Raw genomic sequence first — 19,174 nt, forward strand, 5'->3', positions numbered from 1 at the left:
TTCCTTTAAGTTGATTCCTGTCTTGTTATCTTTCCTGTCTTGTTCTCTTGACAATTGAGATGATCCTATTTCCTAATCATTCTGTCAAATCTTTCCCTGATTCATTATTATATTCAACATTATATATGTTGAATATATATATATATATATATATATATATATATATATATATATATGTTGTAGACCTTTCAAACATTGCATTTCTTATAATAGGAATGTATACTGAAGCAAACTTGTTTAACACCAAGGCAACTTCCCAGGGGTTCTCAGGCACCCAAATTCTGAGATTTATCTTCCACTTTCTGGAATACTTAATGTTTTTATAGAGCTTTCAAAATACCTGCTTTTTACTATCATGATAACATCAATATAGTGCATCAACATGTTGTCCTGTGGAATAATTTAAAGATTTAAGTTCTTGTAAACTACTGGCTAAGAGACAACAGAGTGACCCAGATTAAAACAGAAGAGAAAAAAATATATGCTTTTGTTAACAAGCAAATGCAAAGTGCTTCTTTTTGGCTGTGTAATAGATTTACCATGCACCTACCAGTTGTAGGCTACTGTTTCTCTTCCAGGAATTGTTACCTCTGCACAATAACAGAATGTAATCCTAGATGCTTAGATCAAGTTTACCTTCCTCTGATGTTCTTAGATCCTATTATCTTCTATGTAGCTCATTTAGACTATTAATTGGGCATGTGGTAGGAATTTCCACCCTGCATATTGTGATACAACAATGTATCCAGCGAATCCTCCAGATGATCATGCAGAGCAAAACATTACAAAATAAAGGAGAACAAAACACTTGGGAATTGTGTTTCAAGGAAGCACTTTCTGTTTCATAAGACAACAAATGAAATTGCTGCTTATGTGATTATCTGATGAATAGGAACCTGTATAATTAGGTAGATCCAGAATGATTGCTGAGTCAAATCTCTGTCAACAAAATGTCCACTCAGAACCTACTCCTAATGTGCCCTTCTGTAATTCACCTTTAACACAGAGACTCTGAGCACATCTCATCAGTACAATTCAGCTCAGCCTCCCTACACAGGCATCTGAAAAAAGACTATTTCTAGTTCTTTAGGGTCCTGAAATAAAGGAAGATTTGATAGGAAAAAGTTGATTTGTTATTGAGCCAGGCCTTTTATAGTTTGCTAAAATATATTGTTGATAATACCGGCCTTTATGCCAGTCTCTCCAAAAGGTTCCATTGTTTATCGAAAGAGAAGGAGCTTTGATTATAACTTCAGATATACAGAAGTAAAGGTCATTTAAAAGTATCATTTATATCATTGTAAATAGCACTAAGAGTTACATAGCTTTTTGTTTCTTTATGAAATTTAGTTAGAATTGTAGCTCCTTGCTGTGTTATAAATGCTGTCTTTATTTCGAAATGATTTGTTTTCTCAGCATCGTACCTAGCAGGGTTACATTATTCCATAAAAGTTTATTCATATTACTTAGCTTTTCAGCGGCTAATAATTTAAATTTATATCATATGACCAGCAACACTTTTAGTGTTATTGTTATGAATTATAGCATTGTGTTACTTCTGTAGAACCTTATTAGGTACCTGACAGTATACTAAGCATTTTTTTTATGTGTCTTAAATTAAAGTACCTAAAATTCCTACCAAGTAGCTAACATCATAGTTGTCATTTTGCGTATGTGGAATCTTTTAATGATAAAAGATTTAGTCATTAAAGTGTAAAGAAAGGTATGCACACAATGAAAGCATCAGTTGAAATGAAATAACCATCTGAAATGCCTTAGAGTTCAAATAAGGGCATATTTTTCTTTAACTACAAAAATGAAAATTGCTGCAAAAAACTAAAGTTAAACGTAGCACTACATTTTTATGAGCCATCTAAATATTAATCAGTTATATTCTTAATAAACAATTATGTCATTGTATAAGTGTCTTTATGATAGTTTATTTCCAGAATTAAGTTAACTTGGGCTACTCTGAAGTATAATGTGCATAGTTTCATTAGCTCTGTAACCTGAACATTATTATTGTCATCGTAAACATCCTAAAAGAGTATGTACTATTAACGTCAACCTGAGATACATCTGTAGACACATGGGCATCCTAAAAGACATTTTACAATTTCACCTTGAGTACATAGCACTGAAATTGATGTCTCCTTGTGTTATTTATGCTTATGGACAGCAGGAAATGTGTCTGACCATTTCTGTCTTAAAGCCCTTTTCTCAAAAACTTTAAAGGTCATAATATATGAAATGCTGCTCATGAGTTTTGCATGCCATAATATGATTTTAAGCATATGACTTTTTTCCTAATAGCAGAGAGGTGAAGTTTTGTGTCCTATGGGCATTTACAGTTTTCCTGATGGGGGTTCTTTGGCTGCATGGTTGAGGAGGTAAAAGCTTCCCATTGAGACATGTGTTTGATCCCTGGTATCCACATGTGCAAAGAGAGAACCAACTCTTTCAAGTCTTCTACTTACCTATGCTTGTATTTTCTGATACTGTTATACAGACATACACATAGGCACATGAGCATGTACATGTATGTACACACATAATAAATAAAATGTGATAGTTAGATAGGTTCATTAATAGATGAATATATGATAGATAAATGGATGATAGATAGATAGATAGATAGATAGATAGATAGATAGATAGATAGATAGATAGATAGATAGATAGATAATAGGTAGATAGGTGATAAATGACAGATGGATAGATAGATAGATAGATAGATAGATAGATAGATAGATAGATAGATAGATAGATAGATAATCAAAATAATTAAAATAATTATCAAAAAGGAACTCAGACTGTAATGTATTTTCTTCATAACTATAAAGCCTGACTCATGGCAAATAGGAAAGTGCTCCACCCCATCCTCCCCACTGTGGAAGTGAGAAATATGGAAGACCCTTAGTTCTATGGCCTTCAAAGTTCACCCATAACCTTTAAGTCTACTTGTTTATATGTCTGTCTGCTATCAAGTGAGAAACTAAAATTTTGTTTTATTATTTTTTCTTACTCTCTTTGTATGTAGTCTCTCATGTATTCTAAAGTCATACTCTTCCATTTTAGCACTCTGCCATAAATTTAAAACTATTGACTAATACATAAAATCATAGCACCTATATGAAAATAATTTTTTCAGTTTTTCACAGTATTAATCCAAAAAGTATTCTAATATCTTATACTCCCATTAGTAATAAACATCTTAGATGCTCTCCATTAAATACACTGATGTCATGGGAATAGGATCTCACTCAGTTTCCTTTGTAGTTCCAGGTACAGCATTATGTCTCTCAGAGCCTAGTAACCCTAGGAAGTTGCAGCTTGTTGAGGAAGTCTATTATATCACTGCTACTATCAGAAGTGAACAGCTTTGTGGATGACCTGGGAGCCATTGATCAGGTATGTGTAACTGGAAACTGTAACTCATTAAATTGTGCTTAATGTAGCTATAGGCTGCTGGCTTTGTACTTTATTATTTTCTTCCCATATTGACTTGCTGCTGTTTCACTAATTCACCTATATTGCATTGTCCCTTCTATATGTGAATATTCCAGCTACTGAAATTGCAGAAAGGTGCATCCGCCAGGAGGGGGTTTACATGGTTGGTTCTTATTTCTTCTTCTTCTTCTTCTTCTTCTTCTTCTTCTTCTTCTTCTTCTTCTTCTTCTTCTTCTTCTTTTTCTTTAAATAAACCTACCTTGTCCTACTTAATGTCACACATGTACTAGATTTTCTGTTGTTTTTAGCAAAGGAATGTTTAGCTGAATAGACTTAAATATCCCCAGTAGTGATATAAAGTCAAATAGTGTGTGTGTGTCTGGGTGGGGCAGGTGGATACAAGAGGATCTTAGAGAATAGTTCTTCGACACATTTGCCTAGGAGAATTTTAAAGTTTAAATATCCAGTTACCAGCTCATACACAATCTAATGAAAGAGAGGTCTCTGCAGTGAGATCCTGGGCATCACTGTGTAGTATGCTGGTAATTCTGCTGTTGGCTTGGGTTTTGATACCAGTGCTCCCAGCTTCTCAGCTGTACAGAGCTTCACACGTCATCTTTGACAGCATCCCCAGATTTTTATGTTGATAAGTAATTGTTAAATGTACATACCTTGTAGTTGCTTTATTATTCTTACCATCTCTGTTGTAGAATTAAAAAGAAATAAGGAGACAAGTTGACATATTTAGGTACAAGTAAAATAAATTTAATAATACAAACATATCATGGGGTTTTAAAGTGCTTTTAAACCAAGTACTTATCTCTAGCTTCTCTATATTTAATGGAATGACCTTAAAACTAAGATTCTAGTATTGTTCCATAGATCACATGGTATATCATCTCGTCTGCAACTGATTCAGTGATTCTGAAAGCTAAGTTTGTAAAGTCACTGTCACAGATCTAAAAGAGAAATGAGTCAAGCTGGATACTGTAAAAGAACAAAATGTTGAAATAAATACATGGTGGTGTTTGTAAGAGTTCCAAGGTCAGAGAACTGGTCATAATAGTTTACACATCCAAAGTGCATCCTGTCATATATATATACACACATTGGTGGAATCATCAGAGTCTAGTAGAATGCAGAGGAACTGAGTTTTTTAAAAATGAGAGCTGTCCTTGGGATCCAGAGGAAACAATATGGGTTTGACGCTTAGCAGGAAGCAATGTTGTAAGTAAGTTTAATTGAATTGAGTTTTATCTGTGTAGTTTAATTTAATTTTGATACAGCATTGTGAAATACGTATACTTCTTATCCACTCCATAGATACAGAAACACAGCCTCAATGTCAATAAGACACTTGACCACGGCTGCAGAATGACATCCGCAAATGTCATCATTTAAACTCAAGTTTTTGGTAATGCTGCCTTAAAATACTAATGGGGTTCGAGAGATGGGGTAGTTGTTAAGAGCACTTACTGTTCTTGCAGTGGATCCATGTCAAAGCATCCATCGCAGCTGCCTGTAATTCCAGTTCCAGAGGATTCAGTGGCCTCTGCTGGCCTGCCGGGATATCCGCTTGCACTTGGCACACATAAATACATGCTGTTTAAAACACATATGAAGGTGGGAGAGAAGAGGGGTGGAAGGGAAAAAAGGGTGAATTTGAATAATAGAAGAAGAAAAAAAACAGTAAGACAGCAAACAACTCCTTGTTTGCAGACATCTGTATTAAAGGCTTCACTTGAGCTCTCCTAATCAATCGCTTTGACAACTCTTCCGAATATTAGTATTGATCAAAGACAGAGAAACGGTAAGTCAGCATTTTCTAGTGGCAAACAGCAGAACACAGTGCAGCCAATGTAAACACATGGATTAATGAGCATGGATGGAATTGGGGAGCTGACTGAAGAATGAGTCTGTGAGCTGTGCTTTCATGAATTAAGCCATTACCACACAACAGATTGGGTTACCAATGGCATGGACTATGTTTGCCATTGTGACTATGGAGCTGTGTGCCTAATTGACTGGTATATGTTCTTTGGGGTTTTGAGAGGTCAGTCTCAGCACAGTGTGAGCAAGCCCTGTGAGCACTATGTAAGGTCTAACTCCCTATATCACTTACTTTCAACTGAACAGTTGTTCTTCTTTTTCCTTTCCTTTCCTTTCCTTTCCTTTCCTTTCCTTTCCTTTCCTTTCCTTTCCTTTCCTTTCCTTTCCTTTCCTTTCCTTTCCTTTCCTTTCCTTTCTTTTCTTTTCTTTTCTTTTTCTACAACCAATGACACATTCAGGACTTATAAGGAAGGAAAAATAAAAGATATATGCATTCTTAACTTATTTCCCACTCTGGGAAGAGGAGAAAACAATGAGTGATAAAGTTATCTCATGGTGTCCATCACATCTAAGGGCCAGAGAGAGAGAGAGTGTGCCATACTCTTCAACAATGAGGTATAATGCCACACAGTTGAAGAGTTCACATGTGGGAAGCCAGAGGGAAGGCAGAGGTACACAGTTGAAGACTGGGTACCAAAGCTGCTTTTTCCCAGCTCTCAATACATTATGTATACCAACAGATACCAAAGAAGAGTTAATGTGAAGAGATTTAATTTAACCAAAAAAAAAAAAAATGTTACCCAACTAAGAGATATAGAAATATCACTGAAAAGAATTAGGCTACTATGGAAAAAAAATGCTTGTGTGTGGACAGAAATTGAGTTTGTATATAATGAACATGAAGATGATTTAAAGTACCATAAATGTAGGTAGATGGAAATATAAGACAATCTTTGCAGAGATCTTCAAAGATTCACAATTGGATACTTGTCTGCTGGAGCAGCACTGGAAAAACAAAGTTTGTAACATGTCATTAAAATTTTCTCTCTAGATATGACAAAAACAAACAAACAAACAAGGATGTATGACCCATAATATTTAGGGGAAAGTTTGTAGAAATAAAACCAACCTGGGGCTAGAAAGATGGCTAGGTAACAGGAGCACTATGTGTTCTTCCAGAGGACCTGGGTTCAATCCCTAGTACCCATAAGGCAGCTGATATCAGGCAGCAAATTCTGTATCATTCAGCATCCTGGCTTGTCTCTGAGAGCACGGTATATGTGGTACAGAGACATTTGTGCAGGAAGCCCATACACAGAAAATAAAATGAAAAAAAAAAATGACTGAAGATAATGCCATTGTTATCTAATAACATTTATTATAAATGTGTTATTATAGTTTATAGGAATGTATTAGAAATCTGTTAAATATCTTAAAGCAAATGAGAATAGTAATAAGAAAACAGATCTCAAAAATAAATTGAAAACAGTATCACAATAAGTAAAGTTGTTAAAAAAAAAAAAAACTAAGTAAATATAAAGATTAAAGAAATTCTCACCAGTAAGCTTAGAAATGTTTGTTACACATGCATTCCTAAGTTTCCAGTTTTCAAAGTGAACTTAAGAAGTAGAAGGTGATGTTTCCTTCTGTTAACTAGATCAGCTACACTTCAACCATAATGAATTTTCAAAAGTAAAACTTCAGGATCAAATGATAACAGCCTTTGAAAAATTCTAGAAGAGCAGTTCTCAACCTGGGGGTTGTGACATATCAGATATCTACATTATGATGCCTAACAGTAGCAAAATTAGCAGTTCTGAAGGAGCAACAAAGTAATTTTATGGTTGGAGGGTACCACAGTATGAGGAACTGTATTAAAGGGTCACGGCATAAACAAAGTTGAGAAGTACTGCTCTAGAAGATAAGAAACTTTTCTAACTCAATTTAGATGCCACTGTTATCTATTAAAGCTTCCCAGTACGTGGAGCATTCTTTATTAATTTTGTTAGATAATATTATAATTTCAACATTAGTCCCTTCCGTACCCTCTTTCCACACCCTCTTATATGCCCCTACCTGTTCTCTTTTTTATTAATGGCCTCTTTTTTCACTAGGTCTTACTTCATATATATAAAATATTTAGCAAGTTAGACTGCTGTAGTTTTGCTGTAGTTTTGGATATCATTGTTTATAATCAACATAACCATGAAGATAGAAAATTCAAACTTGTTTTCTAATGTAACCATCTGTAAGTAATTCCTCTTACTTATGGCCAATTGATTGCATACTTACTTTAAGGCAATTCTGCTGGGAAGGATTGGGGCAATAATGGGGAAATTATTTGAACAGACCCTTTATAAAAGTTGCTGTAGGCGGAGAGTGGTGGTGCCCGCCTTTAATCCCAGCACTTGAGAGCCAGAGACAGGAAGAGTTTGAGCCCAGCCTGGTCTACAGAGTGAATTCCAGGACAACTAGGGCTACACAGAGAAACCCTGTCTCGAAAAAAACAAAAGGAAAACAAGAAAAAAGAAATAAATGTTGCTATATTCGTGATCAGAAGGAATGTGCATAATTCACAACAACAAGAAGATTGAATTGGGAAGTTTGAAAAAAGACTAACAACCCTATATATCTACAGGTGGGTATCAACTTGAATTCCTAAATTTTGAGGGAGACTAACAAAGGCACAGAGTTTCTTAGAGAATTAAGCATTCTCTTAAGTCACCAATTGGCTTCACAATTAAATAACTATGTTTACATTAGACAAACATTATTTGTAGATGTTACTTTTATCTTTGTGATAGTTTAGATAATAAATGTCCCCTGTAGGCCCCAGTGTTTGAACAATTTTAGTCCCCAGTTGGTGGTGTTGTTTGAGGAGGCCTAGGGAGTGTACCCCTGTGGGAGGAAGTGTGTCACTGGGGGGCAGGCTTGGGAATGTAAAACCTCCACCATTTGTGCTTTGTGCTTCCATTTGAGGAAGTGAGTTCTCAGCTACATGATCTTGCCTGTTGCTCTTTCCCATGCCTCCCTCCCAAGATGGGCTCTTATCCCTTTGTTCAGAGATTTTGAAAGAATTATATCACGTTATAATGGAGATTGAAATATCCAAGGAAGAGAAATACTCGGCTGCAAAATTATAGGTAGAAAATCATTGACACTCTTCCAAAATGCATACTTTAAAATGATCTTTTCTAAGTATAGAATCTGAAGTAATACACGAGAAAATTATAGTGTTTAAATTTGCATATTTTATGAGTGAACACCTATGACTTTTGCATTATAAATATTTTATTTTGAAGAGAAAAATTCTTCTTGCATATAAGATGTATGTTGACTGAAGATGAAACTCCAAGTTTAATTTCGTTTTACACCAATATTTTTCTCTTTAGATGCAGTTCCTACTGTTGTCTACTCAGCATGTTTGTGGGAACAGTAGCCAAACTATTAAAATGAAAAGTACATTTGAAAGTACATTGTTAAAGATGGATGAAATCTGAATTCTGAGAAGCATAATCATATTCAAATAGTTCAGAAACCCAGTGTTTATAAAGTAGATGAAATTTCTACATGATGACAGCTTTAAAATTTAGAATAAAAGCATAGTATGAAAAAAAATCAAAAGCTGTTATTTATACCTTTTAGACATCTGTATTGTTGTTAATTAATATAAGAACTAAACAAGTCATTAATAAAAGTAGACATGCAATACTCTCAATGTGGCATGATCATACATACATATTCCTGATATAAAACTAAATAAATTATACCAACAAAATAAGTATTTTTAATATGAAACGCTGAGAAAAAATAATCATAGCCATAAAAGTGAGAAACAGCTGGCCTATTTCATCTGAGAGAGAAACTATATATTCTTCCAAAATTATTCAACTTTTAATGATTTGCAGATCCAAGATCCTTGGCTCAAGCAGCAGTCAGTCAATACATCATTTAGAAGAGAGTTTTTATAAACATCCTCAATTATAAAAACTAAAGACTAGGGTCCCTTGGTATGAGCGCTTCTGTTTTTTATTGTTTTATTTAAAAGGAACTTAGGAGATTTCTGATAATGAATACTGATTCATCACACATGGTCTCTTCCCACCAGTGTATTTCATTATGTAAGCAGTCATTGTGTGTGGATCTAGCAAGGTTCAAGATTTTCCAAAACTCTGAATTAATGTAAAATCTCCATATTTTCTGTTTAAAACTATTTCTTGACAAAAAAAAAATTGTGTTCAATGATTGATAGAATTAAAACTTCAAGAAGTCTATGGAGTGTTCATCACTTACAGACAAGATTTTTTTCGTTATTTTTACATTTTTTACAGTTTTATATGTGACTATTTTATTTATATCATTTCTGCCCTACCCCACTCTAATTTCTTCCATTCCCCACTACTGTCTCTAATTCATGATCATGACCTTCATTTCTTTTATTATTATTATTATTATTATTTAGTGTGTGTGTGTGTGTGTGTGTGTTGAGCAGCTATGGATTCTGTATTTCATGATATCCTTTTGCTATAGAATGAAGCTTTCTTCAGTGAGGGAGTTGAAGGAAGAACAAAAGAACTGTTTGGTATTGGGTGACTAAGGAAGGATAGGTCATGGTTTGCTTCTGAAGTGCCTCCCAGAAGCCCACAGATGGTAAATGTTCTCAACTGGGATAGAATTAAGAAACAGCCTTAGAAAGTGATTGGCTCTGTAGGGCTCTATCCTGATAAATATGCTGATCTGGTCATGGTTTTATAATTTTTGCTGGTAGTCTTTTATTATCATGACACAAGCTAGAGGCTTAAGGAAAGAGGGAATTTCAATTTGTTATGTCCATGGGGGCGTTTTCTCATTGATGTGGAAGGACCCAGCCCACTATCATCTATGCTACAATGAGCCACAAAGCAGACATCACTCCTCTATGGTATCTAAAGTTCTAGAAGTTCTTGCCTCCTAGTGCCTGTCTTGATTTCTTTCTGATCCCCCTTCATGTTTGTCTGTGATCTGGATTTGTAAGCTAAATAAACCCTTTCTTCCCCAGGCTGCTTTTGGCTGTGGTTTATCACAGCAGTAGAAAGCAAGCTATGACAGTTTCAGTGGGCGCGGGGCAGGGACTGTGTTAGGAAAAAAATCACCTTGCCTTTTGTTTCCCTAGACTATGAGAAGAACAAGCTCACTGCACCCAGTATTTCCTTCTATAATTTCCTTCCTTACTCCAGCAGTCATTAAGAGGAACCTCAAAACTCATGTAGTAAAATAAATCTAGCTCCTTCACATTGAGTTTCTCAGATATTTTTCCCACAGTGATAGAAATCTAATAGCTCAAACTCCTTTTCTTATGTACAAAATCTAGAGTACAAAATTATTAGTTCTATGTGGATATAATATAAATGTAAATGAAAATGTAAACAGTTTGGGGAATCTGGGAGCTGTGGTTGTGAAGTGCCTAATTGCCAAAAAACATATTAAAAACTAACACTATTGCAAACAATATGGTAATAAGTTTAGCACTTACTCAGAAAACAAAAAGTAGACCTTCTATAAAAATACACATACCTCCTCCTGGCCATATATCCAAATGACTTTATATGACACACCAGAAATACATATCCAGGTTTGTTACTGTACTTTTCACAATGACGAAGAAATGGAACCAGTCAAGATGTCCAATAACAGATGCATAGATTATGAAGATGTGGTATAGGAGTTGAAGAGGTGGCTCGGTGGTTAAAAGGACTTGCTGCTTTTCAGATGGATCTTCTTTGGTTCCCAGCTCCCTCCTTACAGTGTTTGTACTTTCGGTTACAGTGAACCCATCACTCTCTTCTAACCTTCAATGTCACCAGTCACACACCTGCTGCATATACACAATACAGCTCAAAAACTTGTTATACCCATAAAATTAAATGTATGTGTGTTACAAAAAATATGGTAGAATTGTACTTAGCAAGAACAAAATATGAAATTTACAAAAAAGTGACTGGAACATATAGTATGTTCAGTGAAATATAAATAATATAGAAAATTAAATACTGTATGTTATCTCTTATAGACTGTTAATTATTTACATGTATGTTTATAAATGTGTGAGTGTAGATAAAGGTCATGAAGCTAGAAAGGGAACCATTAGAGAAACCAAAAGAGTTTTAAGGTTTGAAGGTATAGTAATAGAACACTTGTGATACGATAGTGCTATAGAAAGAGGACGTACTGACATTAGAAAGATACAGGGTACAGGGAGGCAGGAAAGAAGAGTGGGAGAGTTCAGTAGAAGCACATCACATCTGAAGGTGACAAACTGAAACAGATTACTTGCATGTTAAGTAAAAATGATATAAGTAAACAAAAACAAAACTGTGTTTTATGTCTTTAGTAGTCTATACTTTGTTCTAGTGGTAGATACATTCATGCACACGTACACACACACACACACACACACACACACAAGAAATATGAATATATTCTGTATATATAATATTCCTAATCTTCCCCAGCACCATTTATTGGACCATATTTTCCAGCACATGTTTTGATACCTTTGTCAACAATTGGAGCACCATAGATGCATGAATTCACAATTTAGTCCTTTACTGTGTTTCATTCTGATGTCTATGTCCTTGGTCACTCTATCTCTATGGTAAACATGAAGGGCAGACATTATCACATTTAGGATTTTTTTTTCAATATGTATGGTATTATGTGTTTAGAATATTTTTTTCTGTTTCTGTTAACAATATTATTGAATTTTGATTAAGACTGCTTTGAATCTCTAGCTATTTCTGGTAACAGCGTTTTCACAATATTAGTTCTGCCAATCCAAATGCATGAGTGTTCTTTTTATCTTCTGGTACCCTGTTTGTTTCTTTGCTTCTTCATTTCAAAGATTTCATTGTGAAGATCCTTTACTGCCTTACTTAGGTTCATTCCTGCTTACTTACTGATTTTGAAGCTAATGGAAAATGGGATATTTTTTCATCCTGTCTCATGCAGTTTATCACTGTTGTATATAAACCTCCTTATGTCTATGTAGAGTGTCCTGAAAATATTTATCAATATTAAAAGGATCTGGTAGTCTCCAAAGTCCTGTAATACTAGAATTGTTTCAGCTGCAAATAGGAATTATATTAATTCTTGGGTTTTCCTATCATATCTATTTATATATTTCTTTTGTCTAACTGCTTTTGTTAATTTAAGCAGTATATTGAATATGAGTTAAAAAAGTGGAGTGCTTTTTCAACTGTTAATATTCAACAGACAGAATAATTATTTTAAGATATATTTCATTGTTATATCTCCCTTTTCATTTCTGNTTTTATTAATTTGGATTCTGTCTCTGTGCCCTCTGGTTAGTCTGGCTAAGGGTTTATCTATCTTGTCGATTTTCTCAAAAAGAAAAAAAAAAATAGAAAAAAAAACAAAAAACAAAAAACCAGGGCTCCTGGTTTGGTTGATTCTTTGCATAGTTCTATTTGTTTCTATTTGGTTGATTTCACCCCTGAGTTTGATTATTTCCTGCCGTCTGCTCCTCTTGGGTATATTTGCTCCCTTTTGTTCTAGAGCTTTCAGATGTGTTATCAAGCTGCTAATGTAAGCTCCCTCCAGTTTCTTTTTGGAGACACTTAGAGTTCTGAGTTTTCCTCTTACCACTGCTTTCATTGTATCCCATAAGTTTGGGTATGTTTTGGCTTCATTTTCATTAAATTCTAAAAGCCTTTAATTTCTTTCTTTATTTCGTCCATGACTAAGTTATCATTGAGTAGAACATTGTTCAGCTTCCATGTGTATGTGTGCTTTCCGTTGTTTTTGCTGGTATTTAAGGCCAGCCTTAGTCCATGGTGATCTGATAGGGTGCATGGGACTATTTCAATCTTCTTGTATCTGTTCAGGCATGTTTTGTGACCAATCAGATGGTCAGTTTTGGAGAAGGAACCATGAGGTACTGAAAAATCATGTTCTACAACATCAAGGAAATATTATTGATAATTTTTCTCACTGTGTTTGAAATTAGCATTTTCTTAGTGTTTAGCTTCAAAGAGTTGTTGCTATTTTGAAATTTTTAAAATATATTTACTGATGAAATCATTTACTAAAAACACTGATAATCTTTTTAAGTTAACTGATTGTTAGACAGTGTACACAGATATATAATGTGTTTTAAATACTCTCTTACTATGTCAGGTGATATCATGTAAGGGCTTTTGAATATATTTCTTAATGATTCATTTTTAATATTTTATGCTCTTTTACTATGCTGAATTCCTAAAGAATATTTTGTGGTTTTGAAGCAATGTAATATTCAAAATTAGATATAGGATCCTCAGCTATGGATAGTATTAAATATTTATTAATGATATTTTTAGGGTATAAAAGGATATGAATATAAAAGTTAAACAAATTTTTATGTATTATTTGATTCTCAAAACACTCAATGTTATTAATATGTTTATATAAAATACATTTAAATAATAAACATTTAAGGAAAAAAGAGTGGAATACTTGTTTCATTACAAATTTTAGAAGAAATGCTTCAGTGTCCTTCATTTAAAATGATGTTGGTTATAGACTTGTTACATAGTCTTTCCTATTTTGAGATATATCATATCTTTTTTAATCTCTTCCAGACTTTTATCATGAAAGTATGTTGACCTTTGCCTAAAGTCTTTTTCTGCATCTATCAAGATGACCATGTGATCTCAGTTTTTATCATTGAACTATATTAAAATTATTGATTTGTTTATGTTTAAACAATCATATATTCCTCATGAGGAAGCTAAATTGATCTTGGTATATTATTGTCTTATTTAAATTTCAATTCATTTTTCTTTAGTTGATTATATAACTTCCCTTATCCCTTTCTACTTTCTAAGCCCTCTCATGTCTTAAGTCCTCTCAAATTCATAGACTGTTTTTGTTATATTTATTAATATATTCATGTATTTGGTTTGCAAGTATTTTGCTTAAAGTTTTGCATCTGTTTTTATTTGTTAAATCACACTGTAGTTTTCTCCACTTTTACATTTCTTAAAACTTTAGTCTCTGTCTGTCTCTGTCTCTATGTCTCTCTCTTTCTCCCTCTTTTTCTTTCTCCTCCCATCCTGTGTGCATGTGTGCATGTGTGTGTAGGCACATATGTCCTACAGGCATGTGTGAAGATCAGAGGACTGAAGTCCACTGCATGAGTCTGTACTCATATCCTTGGGCTTAGTTGCAGGCAATGGTAGGAGAAGAGAACATTCACAAACAGACTTGCTGGCCACCCTTCCGGTCATACATTAATCCTTACCCTGGTTAGGTCTGCATCCCATGTTTGCTCTTCTACAGCCAGGGTCCCTGTGTTGGAAACTGCTGATGCTACTCCTGAAAGTATTATTATGGTGTCAAGAATTAACATTGAATATTAACTGTAGCTTAATCAGTGGTGGCAGGTGGGGGATCTTAGCTTGACTTGGGCATCTGGTAACTAGGTCCATTGGTAGGACTTCACTAATATGCAAGGATGCTTGACAAGTCATCTCCCACTACCTAATTGATAGCCACTTTTTGTCTTGATTATTATGGTTACATATTATATATACACACACATATATATATATATATATATATATATATATATATATATATATATCAATGTTTACAACTTTGTACTAAGAATTTTGTTGGCTCTAATGTGTTTTTAATTTAGCATTCTTAATTTTTTCATTTGAGAATATACTTTTTAAAACTCCTTCTTTTGAATTGAAAATCCTTCATGAATTTGAACACTGTTTTTTCAAAATGTAAAAAGAATTTCAATGGGAATTGCTTAGAACCTGTGAATTGCTTTTAACCCTACTGTTAACCCTACTGATCCATGGATATGGGAGATCTTTGCATCTTCTGGTATCTTTTTCAATTTCTTTCCTTAAAGAGTTACACCATGATATTTTATATCATTTGTGGCTATTGTGAAGAACGTTGTTTTCCTGATTTCTTTCTCAGCCCATTCATTTGTATGTAGGAGGCGTGTTGATTTTTTTAAAGTTAACTTTGAATCCAGCCACTTTGCTGAAGCTGTTTATTAGCTCTAGGAGTTCTCTGGTAGAATTTTTGGGGTCACTTATCTATACCATCATGTCATCGGTGAAAAGTGATACCTTGACTTCTTCCTTTCCAATTTGTATTACCTTGATCTCCCTTTGTTGGAGATCAAACGATGTTGGCTAATTGCTCTAGTTAGAACATTGAGTCCTGTATTGAATAGATATGGGGAGAGTGGCCAGCCTTGTCTTGTCCCTGATTTTAGTAGAATTGCTTTAAATTTCTCTCTGTTTAGTTTGATGTTGGCTATTGGCTTGCTGTATATTTCTTTAATAGTGTTAAGCTATGCATCTTGTGTTCCTGATTTCTCTAAAATTCTTATCATAAAATATTGGATATTGTCAAAGGCCTTTTCAGCATCTCATGAGATGATCATGTGCTTTTGTTTGTTTGTTTGTTTCAGTTTGTTTCTATGGTAGATTATGTTGATGGATTTTTCCTATGTTCAACCATCTCTGCATCCCTGGGACAGGAATGGCTTATAGCTCTTCTCATTTACATTTGTGACATTCCTTCCTCACTTTGATGTGTCCTTTCGCAAGTTATCTTTTCATTATTTACTCAATTTCTTTAATACTTGTCCTTAAGGATATTTTTATCATTGTTGTACATTCCAGTTTTCCATTTAGAATTTTATGTATTATTTCTTTATTTCACTACATGCTAATTTTCCTTAATTGCACACATGTCTTTCACAATTCAGTTTCTCCTTGTCTTTTTATACTTTAATCATTTTCCTGCAGGTTATGTATTTTTTTTATATCACCCATTATGAACATTGAACTCTCTTCTGTGTTTGTCCTTACAGCTTATCTCTAACAAATCATTTTCAATAATTTACTTTTATTCAATTATACTCTAATGAGTCATTAACATTGGAGCTTACGATGGTTTCTCAGTGGATGGCCATGTAAGTTGTTTCTGTCTTTCATGGCTATGCAGTTAGGTATTTTCTATTTTTATGTTCAGTTCTTTTTTACTTACATGCATGTAGAATCATGTGCCATAGACTATAGTGCTCTGATGGATTCCCGAGACACTCAAACTAATATTTTGAGTTGAGCAGTTTCCTGAGTTGTGCTACATCTTGTGATATATACTGTATCCACGAGCCTAGGTATCTACCCTAACTGTTTTGTAGAATTCAGGAGAGGTTTTAATCCATGGATTCTGATTTGCCATCAAGCTTAATCAGCCACTAACTTAGAGATTCTTTTTCTTTGTGCTTCTGTAGTGAGAAACTGGAGGACTGACTGTTGCAGAATCTATTTTCAAGAAAAAGCCTTCTCATTCATAAGGGTGTGTTACTTTTGTTAGGAACTGAAAGGAGTAGGGGGAATGTAGGTTTATTATTTATTTTGGTGAGTTAATGAAAAATGGAAAATGCACTTCAATAAAATAATGAGGAAAACTTGCTTTGAGTATTCTGAAGTAGAGCATGAATCATGTATAGAACACTTGGTGGGGGGAGAGCAGGTGCATAGTCACTGTCTGAATAATCTGATGCTTTAGATGGTAATTAATTCAAGAGATGCTTTCAGTAACTACAGAAAATACTGCTAATTATTTTCTCTGTATTTGGCTACCCTGGCAATAAAATGCAAAGTAAATTTGATTTATTCTTCCTTTTTCCATAAGCATGTGGATATATTGCTACTGACTTAATGGCTCTTGTGCTGAGGTTCATCAGTAACTAAAAAGAAATCACCAGAGTCATTTCAGTGTAATGAAAATTTTTAAAATATATCTCAGCCTACCTTTTTCTGGTTTTGTGTTTTGTTACTCATAGTGAATAATGTTTGTTCTGAATAATTTTCAGATGAAATTAAAACATAATACTTTCTGTGAAGCTTTCTCTAACTGTTATAACCAGGAACAACTGTCTCCCTGTTAGTCCCACTTTGCAGCACACACGTTAACACATTTTTATTGGACACAAGTACAGTTATACTCCAATATTGTATACATTTGCTTTTTAGACTGTACTGTGAATAACAACAATTTCACTCATTGTTTCCTACCCTGTATCAAACAATAATGAGCTTACTAAGAAGGTTTTTTTTCACCGTATTCAAAAAGTAAAGCTTTATATGAGCAATTTCCATGTTGAACTTCCCACTACTTGTCTTCTAAGCTGTGATCCATGATTAAAAATGAAACAGGAAAGGAATGGTGGTGTTGCTGTCTCCTGTGCACTTCCTGCAGAGAGCCTTTGATATCTGAGAAGACTGATTCCTGATACAAGATGAATTTGAGGGTCTTTCCTTTCTGTGGGATATAGGAGAGATCCATGGCATGCATTTGAGGCTTTAAAATTTATTTACTGAAGGAGTTGAAAACAACCAAAAGATGCTGTCAGATGGGGTGGGAGAGTTATGAGTGGTCCTGGGGTGTGACATGCCAAGTCAATGAATGAAAGATAGAAACAGGAAAAGGGGTAGTTGCATTCTGAGTGTGGAGATTATGTCTGCAATATAAGAGTTTAGAACTGTAATTCTTCCAGTTGTCAGTCAATGTAAAATTTACTGATAGATATAAAATAAAGTTCGTTGAAATGTACCACTGTACCTACCCAATGAGCCTTTTCTCTGGGCCCACTTGGCGACAATTAACTTGAAACCTGCTAACAGAACCCAGAAGGCAGTGGCAGGTGAATCACAAGTTGAAGGCCAGCCTGGGATAAGGAATCACACTTAATCTTGAATGCTGGGAAGTGGGCATTAATTATTTGTTGATGAGAGTTTTTCTACTGGGAATAATAATCCTTAAAGATGGTGGCACAGTGAGAAGCAGAAGGAAATGGGAGATTGAGAGAAAGATGTCAGGCACTAAGTACTTATAAGAGTGAAGGCTACCTTGGATGTCATGAATGAGTGAAAAGGCAGAAAAAGTAGTATATATAGCAAAAAACTCATTAAGCCTTTCTAAGGGCCATGGACTTAATTCTGCAGAGACCACTGGGTGGTAGCTTGGTGGCTGTGACAGGGGACACCCAGCTCTTCTGCTGTGCTTTCCTGGTCCCTCTCAACTCGTTCTCTATGGAAGTTCTTCTCAAAAAGAAACTAGAGTTGTCAGAGTAAGGGAAGAGTTTGGTTTCCTGAGGCCCGAGAGATAAGAGATGATCTCTCTAATCATGACCTGTAGCTAATTAGGATATGACTTCTCTGTTTTTAACCATGCTGCTCTAAATTTGAACTGTAACTTCATTTAAAACTGTATTTACAACTATATTGTATTATTAATCTAATGATCATTGGTGAGCTACTGTGACCTGAACATGTTTCGAGGTGCTCTGAGACAGTACATGGAATGTAACACTTAGCAGTTTATTTCTAAAGAGAAATAACATAGCATCTAGTCTAAAGTACATCATCAGTAGTTATTTTAAGTAAACGTACAAATTAGTCCTTTCTCCTCAACCAGTATTATGTTGATCCCAGAATCGATAGTGTGGGATATATCCCTTCAAGTTCATGGACATAAATCCCAGTGCTAAGTGTGAGATATATCCCTTCAAGTTCATGGACAGGGTGTTCTGAGAGACCACCAAAACAATACAGGTGTAAGCCAAGGCTCTAGATTACTCTTCATAACTTTATGGTAGGGATCTCGCCCTGAAGGTACCACACACCTGGCTCTCACCTGGCGTAGCACCTTTGAATAATATGAAGCCTTTCTAGAAGGGAAGGCATGTAGTCATCAGTACTAACTTGATTTCTCTATGTCCTGTGGTTGTAGTGTGTTATATCCTCAGCTGTATAGACTTAGCATCAATGTCTGTTGAGATGCCAAAGGCAGTGAGAATTGCTCCTGTTGTTTT

At 34.6% G+C, this 19,174-nt stretch overlaps 1 protein-coding gene across 2 annotated transcripts in view; it reads left to right on the forward strand.

The window, feature by feature from the left end:
* The window catches only part of Mei4 (meiotic double-stranded break formation protein 4), a 154,434-nt gene that overhangs the window by 94,673 nt on the left and 40,587 nt on the right, over positions 1-19,174 (forward strand). For both annotated transcript variants that reach the window (XM_021208107.1, XM_029543805.1), the window contains one exon: positions 3,280-3,411. In XM_021208107.1, the coding sequence (XP_021063766.1) occupies positions 3,280-3,411 (132 nt within the window). The remainder of the gene's footprint in view (positions 1-3,279; positions 3,412-19,174) is intronic.

This window comes from Mus pahari, chromosome 10 (assembly GCF_900095145.1).
Source record: "Mus pahari chromosome 10, PAHARI_EIJ_v1.1, whole genome shotgun sequence".
Classification (NCBI taxonomy): Eukaryota; Metazoa; Chordata; class Mammalia; order Rodentia; family Muridae; genus Mus; species Mus pahari.